General features: G+C 40.8%; 2 protein-coding genes across 2 annotated transcripts; one reads left to right on the forward strand and one right to left on the reverse strand.

Annotated features, from left to right (window-relative positions):
• Nucleotides 1-4,220: 4,220 nt before the first annotated feature.
• Nucleotides 4,221-6,845, forward strand: LOC110802603 (F-box/kelch-repeat protein At3g06240-like). The gene is made up of 2 exons (XM_022008046.2): nt 4,221-4,849; nt 5,451-6,845. Exon 2 carries the CDS (start codon nt 5,462-5,464, stop codon nt 6,665-6,667), a length of 1,206 nt encoding a protein of 401 aa, XP_021863738.1. The 5' UTR covers nt 4,221-4,849; nt 5,451-5,461; the 3' UTR covers nt 6,668-6,845.
• A 63-nt stretch (nt 6,846-6,908) lies between these two features.
• LOC110802602 (protein HOTHEAD) lies at nt 6,909-11,631 on the reverse strand. The gene is made up of 5 exons (XM_022008045.2): nt 11,384-11,631; nt 9,734-10,390; nt 8,778-9,166; nt 7,398-7,969; nt 6,909-7,115 (listed from the first exon to the last, which is right to left on the reverse strand). Exons 1-5 carry the CDS (start codon nt 11,466-11,468, stop codon nt 7,067-7,069), a joined length of 1,752 nt encoding a protein of 583 aa, XP_021863737.1. The 5' UTR covers nt 11,469-11,631; the 3' UTR covers nt 6,909-7,066.
• Nucleotides 11,632-20,305: the final 8,674 nt, after the last annotated feature.

The raw sequence follows: 20,305 nt of genomic DNA on the forward strand, positions 1-20,305 counted from the left end.
TCTCTATGCTAGATTTAGGGATAATTCAGCCTTAAATGTAGTAGAAACTTTCAATAAACTGCATCAAGTTAGTACTCTGGAGGAATACATAGATGAATTTGAAAACCTAAGATCTATTATGTTGATGAATAACCATGTCCTTCCTGATGCATACATGTTGGAAAGCTTCATTGGGGGTTTAAAGCCTGCTGTTAAGCCATTTGTAAAGGCCTTCAAACCAGCTACCATTGCTGAAGCCATTGATTTGGCTAGACTTCAGGAAGAAAATCTAGAAGCTGTGTCTCACAAACCTTACAAAACACCAATGTACAATCCTAAACCATTGCAATCTGTTCCCCTTTTACCAAACCCTAAACCACCATTGTTACCCACACCCACAAACAAGCCAAACACTAGCCTAGCCCTCACAAAATATCCACAACAAAGAACCAGAAATTTCAAATACATTCCAGCTGATGTAAGGCAAGAAAAAATTGCTAAGGGTCTGTGTTACTACTGTGATTCCCCTTATGACAGAAACCACAAATGTCAATTTAGGGAACCACAATTGTTCACTGTAGAGATTCCAGGTGATCAGATTGAGGAACTCAGTGATTCTGATGAACAAGAAGTGACTGAAAAAGAAATAAGTGAGCCCCAAATATCAGTGAGTGCATTAGCAGGAAGCCAAGGGTTCAGCACCATGAGAGTTAGGGGACTAGTGAAAGGAAAACCACTTCAGATACTGATAGACTCAGGTAGCACCCACAACTTTGTGGATCTGGATTTTGCTAGAAAATTGGGTTGCAAACTAGATAAAATACCAGCTCAAGCCATTACTGTGGCTGATGGAAACCACCTTGCTTGCCAACATAGTTGCCAAGGGTTTACTTGGGAAATGCAGGGGGTCAGTTTTGTGACAGATGTGCTACTGATTCCCTTAGGGAGTTGTGACATGGTACTGGGAATACAATGGCTTAGCTTACTTGGTCCTATTAGTTGGGATTTTAATAAGTTAAGAATGGAGTTTTGCTTAGATGGAACACAGATTATGCTGAAGGGGGTGCCAACTAGAAAACTGAAGGTAGTGGAAGGAGAGCCATCAGCTAAACTTTTCAGTACAGCTGCACAACTGTGTTTGATGCAGGTGGTAGACCAAACTTGTCTAACCACAGAAGTGCATCAGGTAGAACAAGAGTGTGAGGAATTAAGGGAACTCAAGGTGACTTACAGTATGGTCTTTGAGGAACCAACTGTGTTGCCACCTATCAGAGGGGTGTTTGACCACTCTATTCCACTTGACCCTGGAGCAACCCCTGTGAACATCAGGCCTTATAGGTATCCCCTTAAACAAAGGGATGTTATTGAGCAACTAGTACAGGAAATGCTGGATAGAGGGATCATTCAACCAAGTGCTAGTCCCTTTGCATCACCAGTGGTGTTAGTGGGAAAGAAGGATGGCACATGGAGACTTTGTGTGGATTACAGAGAACTGAATAGTAAAACAATCAAAAACAAGTTTCCAATTCCAGTAATAGATGAGTTGATAGATGAATTATCAGGGGCAGTGGTGTTCAGTAAGCTTGGTCTTAGAGCTGGTTATCATCAGATGAGAGTCAAGGATGATGATGTGTATAAAACAGCTTTTAAAACACACACAGGACACTATGAATTTCTAGTCATGCCTTTTGGCTTGACCAATGCACCTGCTTCATTTCAAAATTGGATGAATCAAGTTTTTAAACCCCTTCTCAGGAAATGTGTTTTGGTGTTCTTTGATGACATCTTGGTATACAGTAGAACATTAGAAGACCATTGGGTGCATCTGACCATGGTATTTGATCTGATGAAGGCTAACCAGATGTATGCCAAGGCAAGTAAGTGTATTTTTGCTACCAGGAAAGTAGAGTATTTGGGGCATTTCATATCTGAGAATGGAGTGGAGACAGATCCCCAGAAGATTTCTGCAGTTAGTAGTTGGCCAGTACCATCTACAGTGAAAGAACTTAGAGGATTTCTAGGCTTAACTGGGTACTACAGAAAGTTTGTCAAAGGCTATGCTGTCATCAGTAAGCCTCTAACTGAGCAGCTTAAGAAGAACAACTTCTTATGGAATGAACAAGCTCAAAGTGCTTTTGAGGCACTCAAAACAGCTTTGATCACAGCTCCTGTCTTAGCTGTTCCTAACTTTGACAAGCAGTTTATTGTGGAAACAGATGCTTCCAGAACTGGTATTGGTGCTGTATTGATGCAGGAAGGGCATCCATTGGCATTTATCAGCAGGGCTTTGGGACCCAAGTGGCAAAAACTCTCAGTGTATGAGAAGGAACTACTGGCCATTGTATTTGCTGTGCAGAAATGGGAACAATACCTAATGGGAAATCATTTCCTTATTAAAACTGATCAGAAAAGCTTAAAGTGGCTGTTACAACAGAAAATATCCACACCATTTCAACAGTTCTGGTTATCAAAGCTGATGGGCTTTGATTATGAAATTCAGTATAAAAGTGGGAAGGAAAATTTGGCAGCTGATGCACTTTCTAGGGTACAAGGATCAGAAGTTCTATGTATGGCTATATCTGTACTTGATTCTAATTTAGCCACACTGATTACAGCCAGCTACCAGTTAGATGATAAACTGAAAACTATTGTGGAATCCTTGGAGCAACAGTTGTTGGTAGATGATTATCAGTTGCAGCATGGTATTTTGAGGAAGAGAAACAAGATGGTAATAGGGCCAGATCAAGAGCTTAGGCAGAAAATCATCACTTGGCAACACTCCTCTCCTGAAGGTGGTCATAGTGGCAGAGAACTCACTTTGAGAAGAATTAAAGCTCTATTTACATGGAAGGGATTGTCACATGATGTAAGACAATTTGTAAGAAATTGTGTGACCTGTCAAGCATCTAAACATGACAACTCTGCATATCCTGGCTTGCTACAACCCCTTCCTATTCCTGATGAAGTATGGGTGGATATTTCAATGGATTTCATTTCTGGATTACCCAAGTCTGGTGGAAAAGATGTCATATTTGTAGTGGTTGACAGACTAAGTAAGTATGCCCACTTTATGGCCATGTCTCATCCTTACACAGCAATTCAAGTAGCTCAGTGTTATCTAGACAATGTGTTTAAACACCATGGTTGGCCTAGGTCAATTGTCAGTGATAGAGATTCTATCTTTCTCAGCAATTTTTGGCAAGGTTTATTCTCTCTGCAAGGTACTTAGTTCTTGCTTTCTTCAGCCTATCATCCTCAAACAGATGGCCAGACAGAGGTGGTTAATAGGTGTTTGGAAACATATTTAAGGTATATGACAGGAGAACACCCTAGCAATTGGAACATGTGGTTACCATTGGCTGAATGGTGGTACAACACACATTTCCACACTGCAACTCAACTCACTCCATATGAAGTGGTCTATAATCAACCACCCCCTCTCCATTTGCCTTATCTACCTACTGAATCTAACAATGCAGAGATTGATAGGAGCTTGCTTAGAAGGGAGGCAATGATTCAGTCACTCAAGCTCCACCTCTCTAAAGCTCAAGAAAGAATGAAAGTGCAAGCTGATAAACACAGATCTGAGAGAGAATTTGCAGTGGGGGAATGGGTCTGGTTAAAGCTACAAGCTTATAGACAACAATCTGTGCACAAAAGATCCAACCAGAAGCTAGCTTTACAGTTTTATGGTCCCTTTCAGATTGTTGCTAGGATTGGTCCAGTTGCTTACAAATTACAGCTCCCTTGTGATGCTAAAATACATGACACTTTTCATGTATCTCAGTTGAAGCCCTTCCATGGAACTTTACCCATTGCTGCCCACATTCCACCATGGTTTCAAGGGTCATCACCAGAGGAAAATCCAATTCAACCAGCTGCTATCCTTCAGAAGAGGGTAGTTAAGTTTCAGAATAGCCCTCAAGTGCAGTACCTAGTCAGTTGGGTTGGGTTTGAGGATCATGAAGCTACATGGGAAGTGGCACTGGATTTTGAAGCTCGTTTTCCAAATTTTGTCATACAGACTTGAGGACAAGTCTTTTTTGGGGGGAAGTTATGATATGGGATTCTATTCTAGGATTCCATTTTAAGCAATTTTAATCAATAATTGTAATTTCTGTTTTTGGCGGAAAAAGTTGTTATAACAACTTTTGTTTGTTAGTGGAATCAGTTATTAGTTGTGCTGGCACTCAGCTATATTAAGCAACTAATGCATTGTATTTGATCATCAATTTTAATTGAATACAACAGATTCCTTTCTCTCTCCTACAATTCTTCTGACTTCTCCCTCAAGTTTCTATTCTTCTTCTTCTTCTTCTTATCTCTTTCTGGAATTCTGACTTCCATTACTGGAGAGCTCGAAGCTCCCACATCATTGTACTCCATGGTCGTTACCAATGGAAGCCTGGAGGGAAAGAGAACGAAAGGGAGAGGGATGTCCTTGTGTACTCGGTTCTGACACCCTATATTCTACCCAGTTGAACAATGCCCACAACTTGTTCGACGAAATGACCTACGATCATCTCGTTTATGTATCAGATTGTCTAGATGTTCGTGTGATGGTTTGATCTTAATGATGAATAATCTTCTAAATAAGTTCGTTGTTTCTGATTACACCAACAACAAGGGAGTTTAAGGAACAAATGGTGTTGCTGATGCCTGATGAGAAACTGGCAATGTACAATTTGGAACAACAACTTTCTTAAGGATATTCTAGTTGGTGGCATTAATAAATTTCAGGTGAATTTGTGGTAGGAGCCTCATTGCAGTAATGAAGCTGTGTGAGAAACTGACAACTGAGAAGCTAGGTTTCAGACTTTCAGTTACTACTAAGGAGCGCATGACATAACATTGGCAGCTAAGATAACTAGTACGTACTCCATATGTTACTTGTTGCTTAAGTTGCGTCTTTTCTTACATGATTGCCATATTTCTTGCCATGTTTCTTAAAGAGAGTGTTACTGCTATTCCACCATCAGAAACTTTTAGTAATAGTTCATATTCGAATTTCCTTCCGTGCTTTTTGAGATTGTCAAACTTGAGATGTGTGGATGATTTTCAAATGCAGCAAGGTTTGTTTGTTGGAGTAGGTTGCAATTCGATGTCGTGCTTTTGCCTTGTTTAGTCTAAATTCATGATTATCAAGACCAGAAACTCTACAAATCTTAACACGGAATCCCATCATAAACTTCACTCTGTTGTTTAAAATTAAAAACCATAATTTTACTTCAAACAAGCTTATTTTACAGTACATAATAATAATAATAGGTCATGAAATGAATTAGTTTTATACTTCCTAAGAGAAGATGAGCTTTGTTATTCAAAAGTCAATAGTAGTATTAATAATTATACTAACATGTGATGTTAATAGGCAGTTAGTTGGCCCCATGATTTGTCCTGTTCAAACCAAACCAGCAAATCTGGGCAGTCTAACTAGCTTATTCTGTTTCTGTGTGTGTATTGAACTCTAGCATTTTATACAATGTCTGCCAAAAAAGTCGAACAACAAGAACAAGAGATTATGTTTCCAGATGAGGTCATGGTTGACTTATTCTCAAGGCTACCTGCAAAATCCATTGGTCGATTTCGGTGTGTATCAAAGCCATGGAAATCTCTTCTTTCCCAACCCCACTTCACCAAAACCCGCCTCAACCGAATCAAAAATCTTCAAATTGATGATGAAGAATCACTAGTAATCCTTGTTTCCCGTGATTCCGGCTCACTCTATTCTGCCCAGATGAAAAATGCACACCACCTGGTCAACGAAATCACCGTTTCTGCTACCGAGCTCACAGTTGGTGATCACTATTTTGATCCATCCTCCATTCAAATGGCTTCTTGTGATGGTTTGATCTTAGTTATGGATGAACAAAATAAGTTGCTATTAATAAATCCAACAACAAGGGAGTTTAAGGTATTGCCAAGCTCTCCTGATGCTCTTGATCCTCTTAATTGGGGAATTGGGTATGACTCAGTTGCTGATGATTATAAGGTAGTTGTAATCTCTTATTACACAAGTGATTATATGATGTATGTTAATGTTTATTCAGTCAAAAATAATACTTGGAAGAGAGTTGAGAATTGTCCGTTTGACCATCCAGATGTAGAGGAGGGCAAATCCGTAGTTTCCATTAATGGGCATATCTATTGGGTAGCTGATGTAGGAGACCTTTCTATTGCAGGATTTAATTTAGAGGAAGAAGAGATTTATGATGTAAACTTTTCTGGTTATGTTAATAGTAAGGACACTACTACTACTACTAGGAACTCTACAGACTCTGATGAATCTGATGAACCTTATGATTGCTCCGAAGAGTGTCAACTTGACGACCTGGTGGCACTTGGAGGGTGTCTTTGTTTTTATCCAGAAAGTACTTCAGACACATGTCATGAAATGTTTGTTGCGATGAAGGAAGAATATGATGGCAAGGAATGTTGGACTAGAATCTCATTCAATGAGTGTAGGTCATTGTTTAGGCCTATATGTTTATTGGGGAGGAAACAGAAACAGAAACAGATGGTGTTGGTGATGGATGAGGAGGATACCAATGAGAAATTGATGATGTACAATTTCGAAGAAGAAACTTTTAAGGATATCGTAGTTAATGGCATTCCAGAAAGTTTTGGTGTTGGTGGGAGCTTCATGGAGAGTCTTGTCTCGCCTCATTGCAGTAGCGAAGCTGTCTGAGAATGTTAATTAGCAGCTAATTAGTACTCTACATGATTGTTGAATTTCTTGTTGCCTAGTTTCCTTCTTAATCACAGTTGTTCTACCATAACAAACTTGTGAGTTCTCAGTAATGTTTTATTTCTGTACGATAACTACTTTATTACTCCGTAAATGTGATTTGGTATGTTTTACTCTCTGCTAGGCCTTATATTGTTTTTCTTTCTTATTATCAAGAGTAAATAACAAAAAAGAAAAAAAATTAACATTAGAATCCATGAGAATTTCTGCTTTAATCACTCTGATCAGTAAGAATGTCATAGTGATCATAAGAAAATATATTGAGACATTTCTTTTAAGTTAGAGGAATAGAGGAAAATGGGTAATCTGTAATCAAGGACATTCAGCAATAAACTAATTCTACTTTGAGGCAGCAATCCTGCTTTGAAGAATCCTTCTTCCCATGTATCTGCATATAACAAATCAAACAAATCCATTAATTACTTTATATGTCAAACATGACCTGCATATATAAAGGTTAACGAGTTCAAAATAAGTTCAGGTAATTTCAGATATTAGGCTATGTTCTATTCGACTTATTTTAACTTATTTCAGACCAAATAAGTTTAAATAATATAAGTTGAGAAAAAAATAAGTTTTTTTCCCTTACATATTCACACACAAATAAATTTATTTCAGACAAAATAAACTTTTTTTTCTCAAATAAGATAAGTTTAGATATGCATCATACCTTCCAAGCATCATGACAGTAGCCTGTGGATTAGTCCCAGGAGAGGCATACAAAGTTGATCCATCAATAACTCTTAAACCACTAACATTGAAAACCTTATAATCCTTATCAACCACCCTACCAACTTGACAACCTCCATGATAATGCCATATTGTCATAACAGTATCCTTACAGAATTGTTCAAGTGTTGTGAATGTTCCGGTGTCATTGGCCGGCTTTGGACACCGATTAAGGGGGAGATTAAGCATTGTGGTTAAGAGACCTTCGATCGATAATTCAGAAAATCTGAATTGGGAGAATGATTTTGATTTAATCACCTTGATTATGGTCTCCATCCCTTTAACACATCTGTTGAGGTCCTTCTTTTCTTTGAAGTAGTTGAATGTGACTGAAGGGTTGTCACTTGGGTTTTTGGTCTTAAGTAATAAGTGTCCTGAAGAAATTGGTCCTTTAATTTTCTCAAGAATTAGGCCAGCATATAATTTCCCATCTGCTAATGAGTTCATGAATTCATGTGCTTTTTGATCATATAATTGTGTCTTCTGGTCTTTGTCTTGCAGGTTGTTTGAAGTCTGCCAAGGAAATCAAAGTTTCACAAGTTAGTTTTTATAAACAACTATCGCCTCTCTAATTAAGTACATTCTCCCCTTTTTTGAGTTAGCAACTTAGCTATGTTCTGTTCACTTTATTTCCACTTATTTTAGAAAAAATAAGTTCAGATAAAATACGTTCAGATAAGGAAAAATAACAGCTACCCAAGTAAAATTTATAACTAAAGCAAGTTCTAATAATTCTAGATAAATTCAAAATGAGATAAGTTTGGGGAAAAGCAAGTGAAAATCAGGTGAATTGAACGCACTCATAACAATATTGAGTTCTGTGAAATATTTGAATTAAGGGCTTGTTTTTTTCACCCTTCGAGAACAAGTTCCAAAAGATGAAAAGCTTAGATAATTCAGTATAATACCATCTGGTATAGAAAACAACTAGACTTGAGTCGAGTTTTCGATTTATTGAATTCACATACTTCCTCTATATTTTTATTTTTTTATATAATCACTTCCCCAAGAAAAAGTGTTTTTTCGTTCTGCCCACTTTTAATGTATTCTATTTTTCGCAAACATACTTTATCAGCTTACCCTATTTTCCCACAATAATTATATCTTTCTCTTAATTTACCCACCTTTTTTTACACCGATCCATTATTAGCCATTATGTAGTAGTTTACTACATATCTCTTGCTTTTTCAGTTTTTCTTGCACAGTTACACTACTCAACTCTCCTCGAAACAAGAGTTTACAGTAATTGAACATAACCAAAAATAAATAAACAATTGATAGTAACAAAAAAAGTTGCTAAAAAGGACAAAAAAGATTGGACCTTGTAAGCAGCAGGAATAGAATGAATAATGGAATTGGCAAAGGTAGTACCACTAGCAGCTTCAATGTAAGTACCAAAGTCAGTGATACCAACAGCTTGTATTAAAGAAATTTCAACAGGATTTGGTGAAGGGATCATCACAGCATTCATTGGATTATCAGTCATGCCTTGGCCCACCATTGGCTGGTCCACTAACACTTGAATCCCTTTTTCTTTTAAATGGGCTTTTGGCCCAATTCCACTTAACATCAACAACTGTGGACTTCCTAATGCACCTGCTGATATTATTATCTCATTCATTTCTCCTGCTTTTACATATGCTTTGTGCTTTCCTCCCTTTGAGTCCCTGAATATTACTCCATGAGCCCTTGGCTTTTTTGAGTATTGCCCTGTTTCCAACATTTTTCTATTTTTAGTAAGTTGAAATTAAGAATCCAATGTCAACATCAGGTTAATGATAATTGATATAATTAGATGAAATATGACACTAAACCAAATTAAGTGCAACTTTATTCTTCTTGTATTCATATTGGAACTGTTGGACAATTAACTGTTACGAGTAGTTGTTAGCTGATTTGACTAGTAGTGATTTGCTATCTGTTTGTATAATTGTATTAAATCATTGACTACATGATTGTGTAAAGTGTATGGTAAATTATTTGTTAGCTGTTAAAATGACCATTAAGGACGCTTACATAAAATGATGTAGGTTGATAAGGGTTTGTAACTTTAGACAATATAGGATACGGTTGTTGTTTTACACTAACTTCTCAAACCTCTAAAACAAAAAACATTACCTTAAGCTTTTTCAAAATTAGTTTTTTCATCCTAAAACTCTCTTCTCCTAACCAAATAATCCATATATTATCTTTAAAATAGTCAAACTAGATTATAATGAACAATATGAAAAGTCAAAATATAATGTGTCAACTAGAAAAGAACGGAAGAAGTATTACCTTTGGTTTGAAACATTATCTTATGGACCGTAGCGAACAAATAAACAACAGTTGAATCAGGGGTTGCATACTCCAACAAATCAGCAGCAGTGTGCCGCTTTCCATTGTGATCAAATATAGTTCCTCCAATTTTAGTCCCTTCTATATGATCATATGTGAACCCGTTGTACGGCTTAACCCCAACTTCAACTAACCCATCTCGAAAAGCTGATTGAAACTCCAACATTGGAGGCTTAAACGCTACCTTTTTCTCCACCCATGCATAGGACTCATTCACCAAGGACCCGGCCCATCCAGCCTTGGCTACATAGTCTGGGCTAGCCCGACTGTAGAACCCTGCATTGACGGCTGAACCACCTCCAAGCACTCGTGCACGCGCGCTCACCACCCCGTCCTCGGACACAAAAGGTTGAGCCGTCGAGGTGGCCAAGTTATTATCACTGTTACTATCACCTAGGTTGGCTCCAAAGCCACTCATTTGTTCTACAATTTTGTTTCCGTAAGGAGCCCCGCCTCGCTCGAGGAGGAGGACACGGGCTCCTTTGGACAGAGTGGCTGCTAAACCGCAACCTGCCGTCCCGCCGCCGATGATGATGTAGTCAAAATACGAGACTTGTGGTGCAAATGTTGCTGGTTTCATGAAAGAGTAATTTGGAGCTGCATACAATGTTACTATATTAGTCCTTAGTCTAAGAAAATATACAAAGTTTTTTTTTTCTTCCTCCAAATAGTTGTAGCTTTTCATTTTTCTGTTTCGAAATAATATGACATTTTATCTTTTCATGCTTGCCACTATAAATGTTCGATAATTAATATATATCTCTAATTTTATATTCGTAAAAATTATAAAAAATTGACATTTCGAAAGCACATATCGAAACGAAACAAACAAGATCACACACGAATATATTTTTCCTTATCCATAAATTACAAATGATGGTTAAATTGAAATTTGTGAATAGTGTCAAAAGTCAATGTGTCCCTATTATTTCGAAACGGAGGTATTACTACGTACGTACAAATGACTAGTGTACAAAATTATTTTCTGTTCATGAATAATAAATATTTTCTCTGTATCTTTTAATTTACTTGTATCATTTGATGTTTCACGTATATTTGGCAATGTAATTAGCTAAAATTATTAAAAAAAACAAAAATTGATATTTTGAAAATATATATCGAAATGAATCTAACAAGATCCACATGACTATTAGTCATTATGTATAAATCCCAAAAAAAAATGATAAAAGAGAATTTGTGAATAGTACTCCGTACAAAATTGCAGATGGCATAGATAGAAAAAGACTAAGGAAGTATTAAAAAATGATAAAAAGAGAATGTGTGAATAGTACAAAATTGCAAAAGGTGCAGATAAAAAACTAAGGAAGTGTAAAATATATTGTATATGAATTGAACAAATTTCAATAAAAAGGGTGAAAATAGTACATTAAAATGCGTGTAAAAGACATGTGTTGAGACTTTTAATTTTTTTAAAAAAAAACAGAGGAAATATAAGTTATATCACTTACAAAGCTATTAATTAAATAAAAATTAAATAAAAATTAATAAAAATTGTGAAAATAACGTAGGATACAGAGTGTAAATGATTAAGTACGTGTGTGTCTTTGAATGTTACTACGACGTGCGTACCTTTTTCGCAATAACAAGTAGAATAGAGCAAAGAAATGACTCCATATAGAGTGAATGTAATTTTCCACAACTCCAAATCCATCATGGTGCGTACGTATTCGAATGTTGAGTTTCTAATAATTATTTTGGAGGTGTGGAATTCAAAACAAATAGAAGTATAGAATATGCATGGTTCAATACTATCATAAGGTTTATAGCATAAAGTAGCAAATCATAGGATAAATGCTCCAACTTCCAACCCCCACCCTTCTACACGGCCGGGACCCCAACTTATGGCATAAGATTTAAGCTAGCAATATTGTTAGTTCAAAATAATTAAGTACATTTGGTTAGTAGACGTAACCCTTGAAAATTGCATTTAATTTGGTGTGATAGATTGCGGGTATGGCCGTATGGATAGCGAAAATTCAAATAGAAAAACAATATTGTTGATCAATCAATAAATGATTATTGTTTTTGTACTTAATTTTATGGTTACTAGATCATTGCAAATTCCTTCCTTCATTCCTAATTAATCAATGATTTAGTATTTGCACAATAGTTTAGGCGCAGCAAAAATAAAGATGTCATATGGTCAGGTCAGGCCGAGCCGAGGTACGACACAACCCGATGCGAAAAAAGCACATCTCGGCAAGGCACCAAAACCGTGGGTGTATTTTTTTGGGAAAATCACGGGCATGCACGACAAAATACGCTAAACAAAGTGATCGACATTAGTCTTAGACACAATGGACCGGCATTGCCCAAGACAAGGGCATGGGGCTTTGGCCGCCCTTTAAAATTTTCGGCAAGGCCTGAAACAAAACAAGTGGATTTGCCGTGAGTCAGGTCCATTCAAGCCCATGAGACTGGCTTGGCACAAAACAAAGGCTAGTTCGACAAGGCTCACAGCCATCTTTTCAAGCAAAATGGAATGTTTTCTTTGTTAGCGAATTAAGTTCAAATTATGTCCAAATTAAAGTGGTTTACCTGAAAAAATGAAAGAAAGGGCCCGTGAGTGGACTTTAATTGAGCTTTACCTACAAAATTAAAGTAATTCCTGAAAAGAGATGTTACTTTAATTTTAAATGGATGTCCACATTTGTTTTGTTTTGGTAATATAATTACTTCTTCACAGCTTTTAACTCAACATATTACCCCCTTCGTCAATGAAGTCAGGGTTTGTAGACTTCGTACCAATTATAAAATATAGAAGCATAATTATTAGAAAATTCCATATACTTCTTACCCCTTTTGTACTTATCTGGACTACCGTTTTAACTTCAGAACCTAACCTATTTTCAAGATCAATACAAACTTCGTCCCCTCTGTCTATGGTTCCTTGTGTATGTAACTAAAGCATACGAAGTATTATTAGTAAACCACATAACTACGGAGTGTTTGGGCTCCCAATTGACTCTCAATTGGGCCACTAAGTCCAAAGCCCAATGGCTCTAAACAACAACATCGAACCCACCAGTGGCTATTCAGCCATCCATTAAGGCCCAAGGCCCAATAGTAATAAATGACCTATGGGCATTTATTATGCAAACACTATAAATAGGCCGCCAAGGCTCACACCTCAAGGTACGTCCAATTTACCGCCTTAAGACTACTCTTCTAGAGAACTTCTCTCTAGAATCCGAGCATCATTCTTACTTAGGCATCGGAGGGGCTTTCCTCGGAAACACCCCCGAGGCTAGTGACTTTGCTCTTGTGCAGGTGAATTCGGACTCCACTCATTCAAACAAGCAAGATCTTCAACACATACAAAAGGGCCTTCATTCGAAGCCCATTGTTTCCATCTTTACAACACCGGAACACGGAGTATGTATTTTATTTTTTAATTTGTTTATCTATATTTCACCAGTTACAATAATAACTTGACAAATAAGTAATGTTTTGGTCTAGTGAAAAGGATTATACCTTCCAACTAAAAAGTTGGGGAGTTTAATCCTTACTAGGGCCCTATTCTTCATTTTCATGACTTATTTTGCAGTTCAGTTCAGTTCTCAGTTCCGTTCCGTTCAGTTCAGTTCCATTCAATTCGTTCAATTCAGTACAATAATAATAATAATAATAATAATAATAATAATAATGATGATGATGGTAATAATATTAATATAACAATTTCAGTTTCAGGATTTATTATTTATTATTTATTTCAGTAATATTCAATTCAGTTCAGTTCTAAAGAACAGGGCATGGGTCATTTTGAGGGAGGGTTCCTTTCACCAGTCTCCCATTCTTAAAGTGTCTAGCCCGCTTACGCATGTGAGATTGATCCATGTGAAGTTTTTATCCGATAGGACACTTCATCTTACCTTCTAAAATAATGTATGCTATAACATAAAGAAGAACGTGGCATTGCCATATTCATTGAAGTATATATAGTACACACGTGATGCAATTGTAGGGGTGAGCATGGGTCGGGTACCCGAACCAATAACATTATCGGATCGGGTAACCGATAACCAATAAGGGCAAAATTGAAATCCATGAACCTCGGATCCGAAGCTTTACCTACATAATTGGGTAACACTCGGATCCGAAGCTCGGTGCTCAGCAGGTTGAGACCCTCGGTCCACTCAAGGTTAAGACCTTCGATCCATACGAGACTCGGGGTAGGTGAGTCGAGCAGATCTGGCGAACGACCCGAGGTCAGTAGCCGAGAAAGAAGAAGAGACAGGAGGCATGATCGAACCCCTAGCCCCCATCGTACGCCCGAACGTTCTAATCACAGAACCTCGGCAAACGAAGGCATCAGGGCTAGACTCGGGAAAAGAATCATGACTCCTACGTCATCCCCTTTCTCGGACGAGCTGATCATGGAAGAAATACCGAAGGTAAGACTGCCAGCGCACCTAACCTACAGCGGAATCACAGATCCGAGGGATCATGTCATCTCCTACGAGCAGCAAATGTTCTTGAGTCCCTACTCCGAAGCATGTTGGTGTAAATACTTCCCAACCACGCTAACCGGAGTGGCGGGAGAGTGGTTTAGATCGCTGCCGAAGGGATCGATCAAGAGCTGGAAAAAGTTGAAAAAGAGATTCTGCACACAGTTCGTGAGCAACAATCGCCCCGAGCGAACCACAGCAGAACTGACCTCAATCCAACAAGAAAGAGACGAAAGTCTGAGAGAATTCATGGCCAGATTCATGAAGGAATCAACAAACATACCAAACTTGCAGCCAGACGTGGCCATCTTCGCCTTGAAACACGCGCTCCAGGAAGGGAAGTTCCGTGACGAACTCTCAATGAAGAACCCCTCCAGAATAGCTGACGTGCTCCAAATGGCTGATGCGTTCATCAGAACCGAAGAGTTCAACAAGGCCGCTGCAAGATTGAAGGGATCGTCGGATCCGAGAGTTCCGTTGAATACCCAGAGCAAGCCCGAGGGCGGCTCAAGGAAGGGGAAAGAGAAAGTAGGAGCTAGAGAGATGAGCCCGAAGAAAGACGGGAGAAGGGGTGAACTTCAACCCAAATACACCAACTACACTCCACTAGCTCTGCCCCGAAAAGAGATATTTAGCCTCAACAGAAATGATGAAAAGTGGAAACTACCGGGGAAGCTCAAGTCCAACCCGGCTCGGAGAAACAAGAACAAGTGGTGCGAGTTCCATGATGACTTCGGTCACCACACCGAAGAGTGCAACTCGCTGAAAGACAACATTGAGGACCTCGTTCGCCGAGGCTACCTGAAACAGTACTTGTTAGACCGAAGGGAGGAAAAAGAAAAGGCCGCCAGTGGCAAACAGCATGAGCAACCCCAGAAGAGGGTCTACGAAGCAACAGGACATAAGAAAAACGACATCCTGGTGGTGTTCGGGGGGCAGAAGTCTGGCCAGGCCAGCAAGAAACACCTAAGAGCCCTCTCCCATCGGGTCAACTTCAGCGCGGTTGGAGACAACCAACCACACCCCCCGAACATGACCTTCACTGCTGATGATTGCTTCGGAGTCCAGTACAAACATGACGATCCTCTGGTCATTTCCATGGACCTCAACAACCACAACGTACATCGAGTGTTAGTCGACGGAGGAAGTGCCGTCAATATCATCTTCAGAAACTGCTTCGAGCAGCTGATCCTCGAAGAGCCAGAGGAAGCACTGACGAAAGTCAGTTATCCTCTGATCGGATTCAACGGATCCGCAGCTATCCCTCGGGGAAAGATCACCCTGCCAGTCACAGTGGGCGAAGGCCAGGCAGCAAAAACCCTTCGGGACGAATTTTTGGTGATGGACTGCGACTCCGTATACAACGTAATCATGGGGAGAACCATGATTCACAAGATGCAAGCAGTCCCCTCCACATACCACCAGCTGATGATATACGTCTCGGATGCAGGATTCGCCGAACGAATCAGAGGTGATCAAGAAGTGGCGAGAAGAACCTGCCACACTGCTGTCCGAAAGCCCAAACTAGGGGACGGCCCCGAGGAAGAAAAAGGAGCTACGGGAGAGGAAAGCGAGGCAAAAAGGAGAAGAGCAAGCACGAGCAGCTTGTCTCCCGCAGAAGTTGATGCCCGCCCCGAAACCCTATCTCCCGAACCAGATCAAGAAATGGAGGATATCTTCCTCGAAGAGGATTCAGACAGGAGCGTCCGAATAGGCAAGGGCCTAAGCTCGAGGCTCCGAATCGATTTGATCCGATTACTCAGGGATCATAAAGACATCTTTGCATGGTCAGCAGCAGATATGCCAGGGATAAATCCGAAGCTGATTTGTCACAAGCTGGACGTCAACGCTGAAGCTCGGCCAGTCAAGCAAAAAAAGAGGAACTACTCCTCGGAGAAAAACAAAGCCATCGCCGAGGAGGTGAAAAAGTTGCAGGAGGCCGGATTCATTGAGCCATGCATGTATCCGAAATGGCTGGCCAACGTGGTGATGGTCAAAAAAGCGAATGGCTCCTGGCGAATGTGCGTGGATTTCACAGACCTGAACCGAGCCTGCCCCAAAGACTGCTATCCCCTGCCAAGGATAGATCAATTGGTTGACTCCACCAGCGGCCATGCACTGCTCAGCTTCATGGATGCCTTTTCAGGCTACCACCAAGTATTCATGCACCCCGATGACAGGGCAAAGACAGCGTTCATCACAAGCGCAGGAGTGTTCAACTACAAAATGATGCCTTTCGGCTTGAAAAATGCCGGAGCCACCTACCAGAGACTAGTTGATCACGTCTTCGCCGACCAGAAAGGGAGGAATGTGGAGGTCTATGTGGATGACTCCATCGTAAAAAGCATCAAGGAGGAAGACCACGTCAAAGACTTGGCAGAGACCTTCGGAAACCTGAGGAAGCACAGCATGAAGCTGAACCCAAAAAAATGCGTCTTCGGGGTGAAGTCAGGTAAATTCCTCGGATTCATGGTGAGCGAAAGAGGAATTGATGCGAACCCGGACAAAGTCCAAGCGGCATTGGATTTACCCGAGCCGAAGACCAAGAGAGATGTGCAGAGGCTAACCGGCAGGTTAGCCGCACTAACAAGGTTCATATCAAAAGCCTCGGATAAGGGAGCCCCCTTCTTCAAAGCACTGAAACCAAAGAACCTCCCCGGAGGAGAAGCAGAACCAGTCAAGAAAAAAGGGGTCCCGAGGAAAGTGGATCCCGAACTGATATGGGAACAGGAGCAAAAAGAAGCTTTTCAGCAACTCAGAGCCCACCTAGCTCAACTGCCGACACTGGCCAGACCAAAGGAGGGGGAAACCCTGTACCTATATGTCGCAGTTAGCCCTGGAACCGTCAGCGCAGTGCTTCTTCGGGAAGAAGAAAAGAAGCAACAGCCAATCTACTTCACCAGCCGAACACTCACAGGGGCCGAAACCCGGTACCCACTCATCGAGAAAGTCGCATATGCAGTAGTGGTAGCTGCACGAAAACTGAGGCCATACTTCGACTCCCACCAGATCACAGTGCTAACTGACCAACCGCTCGAAAAAGTACTCGACAAAATAGAGAGGTCAGGAAGATTGGCTGCCTGGGCCTTCGAACTATCAGAGTTCGGCATCAAATATCAGCCGAGGACAGCAATCAAAGCACAAGCATTGGCAGACTTCTTGGCCGAGTGCTCATACCAGGAAATGTTGGATGATACGAAAAGCACTTGGGAGGTCTTCACTGACGGATCTTCCACAATAAACGGCTCAGGGGCAGGAGTTGTACTGATCCCCCCGACGGGGAAAAGCATAGAGTATGCATTGAAGTTCGGCTTCAAAGCAACCAACAACGAGGCCGAATACGAGGCCGCAATCGCAGGGATAGAGCTTTGTTTATCCCTGGAGGCCGAACATGTTCGCCTCAAAACTGATTCCCAGCTTGTAGCCAACCAGATCCGAGGGGAGTATGAGGCCAAATGGCCCAGCATGACAGCCTATTTAGCAAAAATTAAATCCTTAACGTCAAAGTTAAGATCCTTTGAAGTCATCCTCATTCCCCGAGGACAGAACACGCAAGCAGACGCACTGTCAAAACTCGCAAGCTCAACACTCATCGACCTAAACAGGTCGGTCCACGTGGAAGTTCACCAAGAGAGAAGCATCGACTTGCTACCCACCACAGTATGCAGCTTACGTACCGAACCTAGCTGGATGGACGCAGTAGTTGCATACAAAGAAAGGGGAGAACTTCCCGAAGATAAGCTGCAAGCGAGAAAACTGAAAAGATTCAACAGATGGTTCATCATCAGCGCCGAAGGAGAGCTCATGAGAAAATCATTCTCTGCTCCGCTGCTAAAATGTGTGGGTCCAACAGACGCTGACTACATCCTAAGGGAAATCCACCTCGGGATATGCGGAAACCACATTGGAGGTAGGACATTAGCACATAAAGCCCTTCGGGCTGGGTACTGGTGGCCCACTATGGTTTCCGAGGCAAAGCAGATGGCAAGGAAATGCGAGAAATGCCAAAAGTTCGCACCAGCCATCCATCAACCAGCTCAAACCCTACAGTCAACGCTGTATCCATTACCATTCGCACAGTGGGGGTTAGACATCATTGGTCCTTTCCCCTCAGCGACGAACCAGAAGAAGTGGTTGATTGTAGGAGTCGACTATTTTAGCAAATGGATCGAAGCCGAAGCTGTCTCCTCCATCACCGAACCTCAGGTCCGCAAGTTCATATGGCAGAACATCATCACAAGGTTCGGCATACCAAGACTGATGGTCTTCGACCACGGGAAACAGTTCGACAACACCCCGTTGCAAAAGTGGTGCAAACAGTTCGGCATACACCTAGCGTACTCGGCAGTCTGTCACCCACAAAGCAACGGGCAAGCCGAAGCTGCTAACAAACTCATCCTCAATGCACTCAAGAAAAGAGTCGAAGATGACAAAAACAAATGGTTAGAAGAGCTACCCGGAACGCTATGGTCCCTTCGGACCACTGAGAAAGAAGCTACCGGGCAAACACCGTTCCACCTTGTATACGGATCCGAAGCTGTAATTCCTGTGGAAATCGGAACAGAAATCCTGAGGATCCAGGCATACAACAGGTATGATGGGCTCCAAGGAGAAAGCAACAATCAACTTCTATCCGAAGCTCTCGATCTACTGGACGAAGCTCGGAACGATGCAAGGACACTCAACGCAGCCTATTTGCAGAGGGTCAACAAGCATTACAACCGAAGAGTCAACGCCAGACCCCTAAAAGTCGGTGATCTAGTACTCAGAAACGCCGCCTCGGTTCAGAAAGGACGGATCCATGGCAAACTCTCAGCCACTTGGGAAGGACCATACATCATCCATTCCGAAAAAAGGCCAGGCACGTATATGCTGAAACAGTTAGATGGAACAATTCTGAAGAACCATTGGAATACCGATGTTCTCAAGAAATATTTTGTATGATCTCTGTCTGTAAACCAAGTAAGTTGTTTAATGAGAAGAGGAAAGCCATTGGCACCATGTGTTTCATTAAACTTATCTCTATAATTATTGTCCCTTTATATATATATGCAGCCTCGGATCTGATCAATCCGAGACTAAAAACAGGTTGACTTTGCCCATTCCTTGATAAAATGCAAGAAATGACCAAATCATACACTTCAGGGAATCGTCCAGAATCCTCGGATACGCGGTACCCTAATAAAATTTGTTCGCAACAAACAGTCGCTCGAATCAAGTTATAAAACTCCGGCTCAGATCCACGGATCGCCGAAGGCATAACTAAAGAGGCAGACTAGCGATCTCTTGCCCAGGTTTCCGAACCACAAGAGATCGGAAGAACAATCCAAACCTCTGAGCAGATCGACGGATTTGAAGAGTCTGGAAACTAAAGAGTCTCTTAGCAGATCTACGGATTTGAAGAACTCGCAAAACTAAAGAGTCTCTTAGCAGATCTACGGATTTGAAGAACTCGCAAAACTAAAGAGTCTCTTAGCAGATCTACGGATTTGAAGAACTCGCAAAACTAAAGAGTCTCTTAGCAGATCTACGGATTTGAAGAACTCGCAAAACTAAAGAGTCTCTTAGCAGATCTACGGATTTGAAGAACTCACAAAGTCAAAGAGTCTCTTAGCAGATCTACGGATTTGAAGAACTCGCAAAAGTTAAAAAGTCTCTTAACCGATCTACGGATTTAAAGAGCTCGCAAGATCAAAAGGTTTTTAGCAAGTCTACAGAAAGAGGAGCTCGAGAAATCTACGGATTTAAAGACCTAAAATTGCGAAAGAACAAGTTGAAAAGAAGCAGCCAAGTAACAAACATTCATTTTTTATTCAATATTTGGGGGAAGTACAAATACATTGAAAACCTCAAAAATTGAAAACAAAATGAAATAGTTAAAATCGGCAGCCATCAACAGACAATACCGGCCTACCGAAGTACTAAGAAAGCAAAAAGAAACGAGTACAACGCAGCGCCGAGGCAAAAGGGGGAAAAGCAAGCACATATTCGGAAGTCCTCAACTGGAACCGACCGACTCTGAAGAAGACGACTGCCCGAGTCC

The sequence above is a fragment of the Spinacia oleracea genome, chromosome 3 (genome assembly GCF_020520425.1).
Source record: "Spinacia oleracea cultivar Varoflay chromosome 3, BTI_SOV_V1, whole genome shotgun sequence".
NCBI classification, from domain to species: Eukaryota; Viridiplantae; Streptophyta; class Magnoliopsida; order Caryophyllales; family Amaranthaceae; genus Spinacia; species Spinacia oleracea.

Bases quoted from the DNA above. Each gene is read 5' to 3' on its own strand.
- LOC110802602 (XM_022008045.2), bottom strand. From the start codon at position 11,468: ATGATGGATTTGGAGTTGTGGAAAATTACATTCACTCTATATGGAGTC. The intron at 10,391-11,383 runs GTACGCACGTCG...CATTGTATGCAG, and splicing joins TACTTGTTATTGCGAAAAAG to CTCCAAATTACTCTTTCATG. The intron at 7,970-8,777 runs GTCCAATCTTTT...TTTCCTTGGCAG, and splicing joins CTATTCCTGCTGCTTACAAG to ACTTCAAACAACCTGCAAGA.
- LOC110802603 (XM_022008046.2), top strand. From the start codon at position 5,462: ATGTCTGCCAAAAAAGTCGAACAACAAGAACAAGAGATTATGTTTCCA.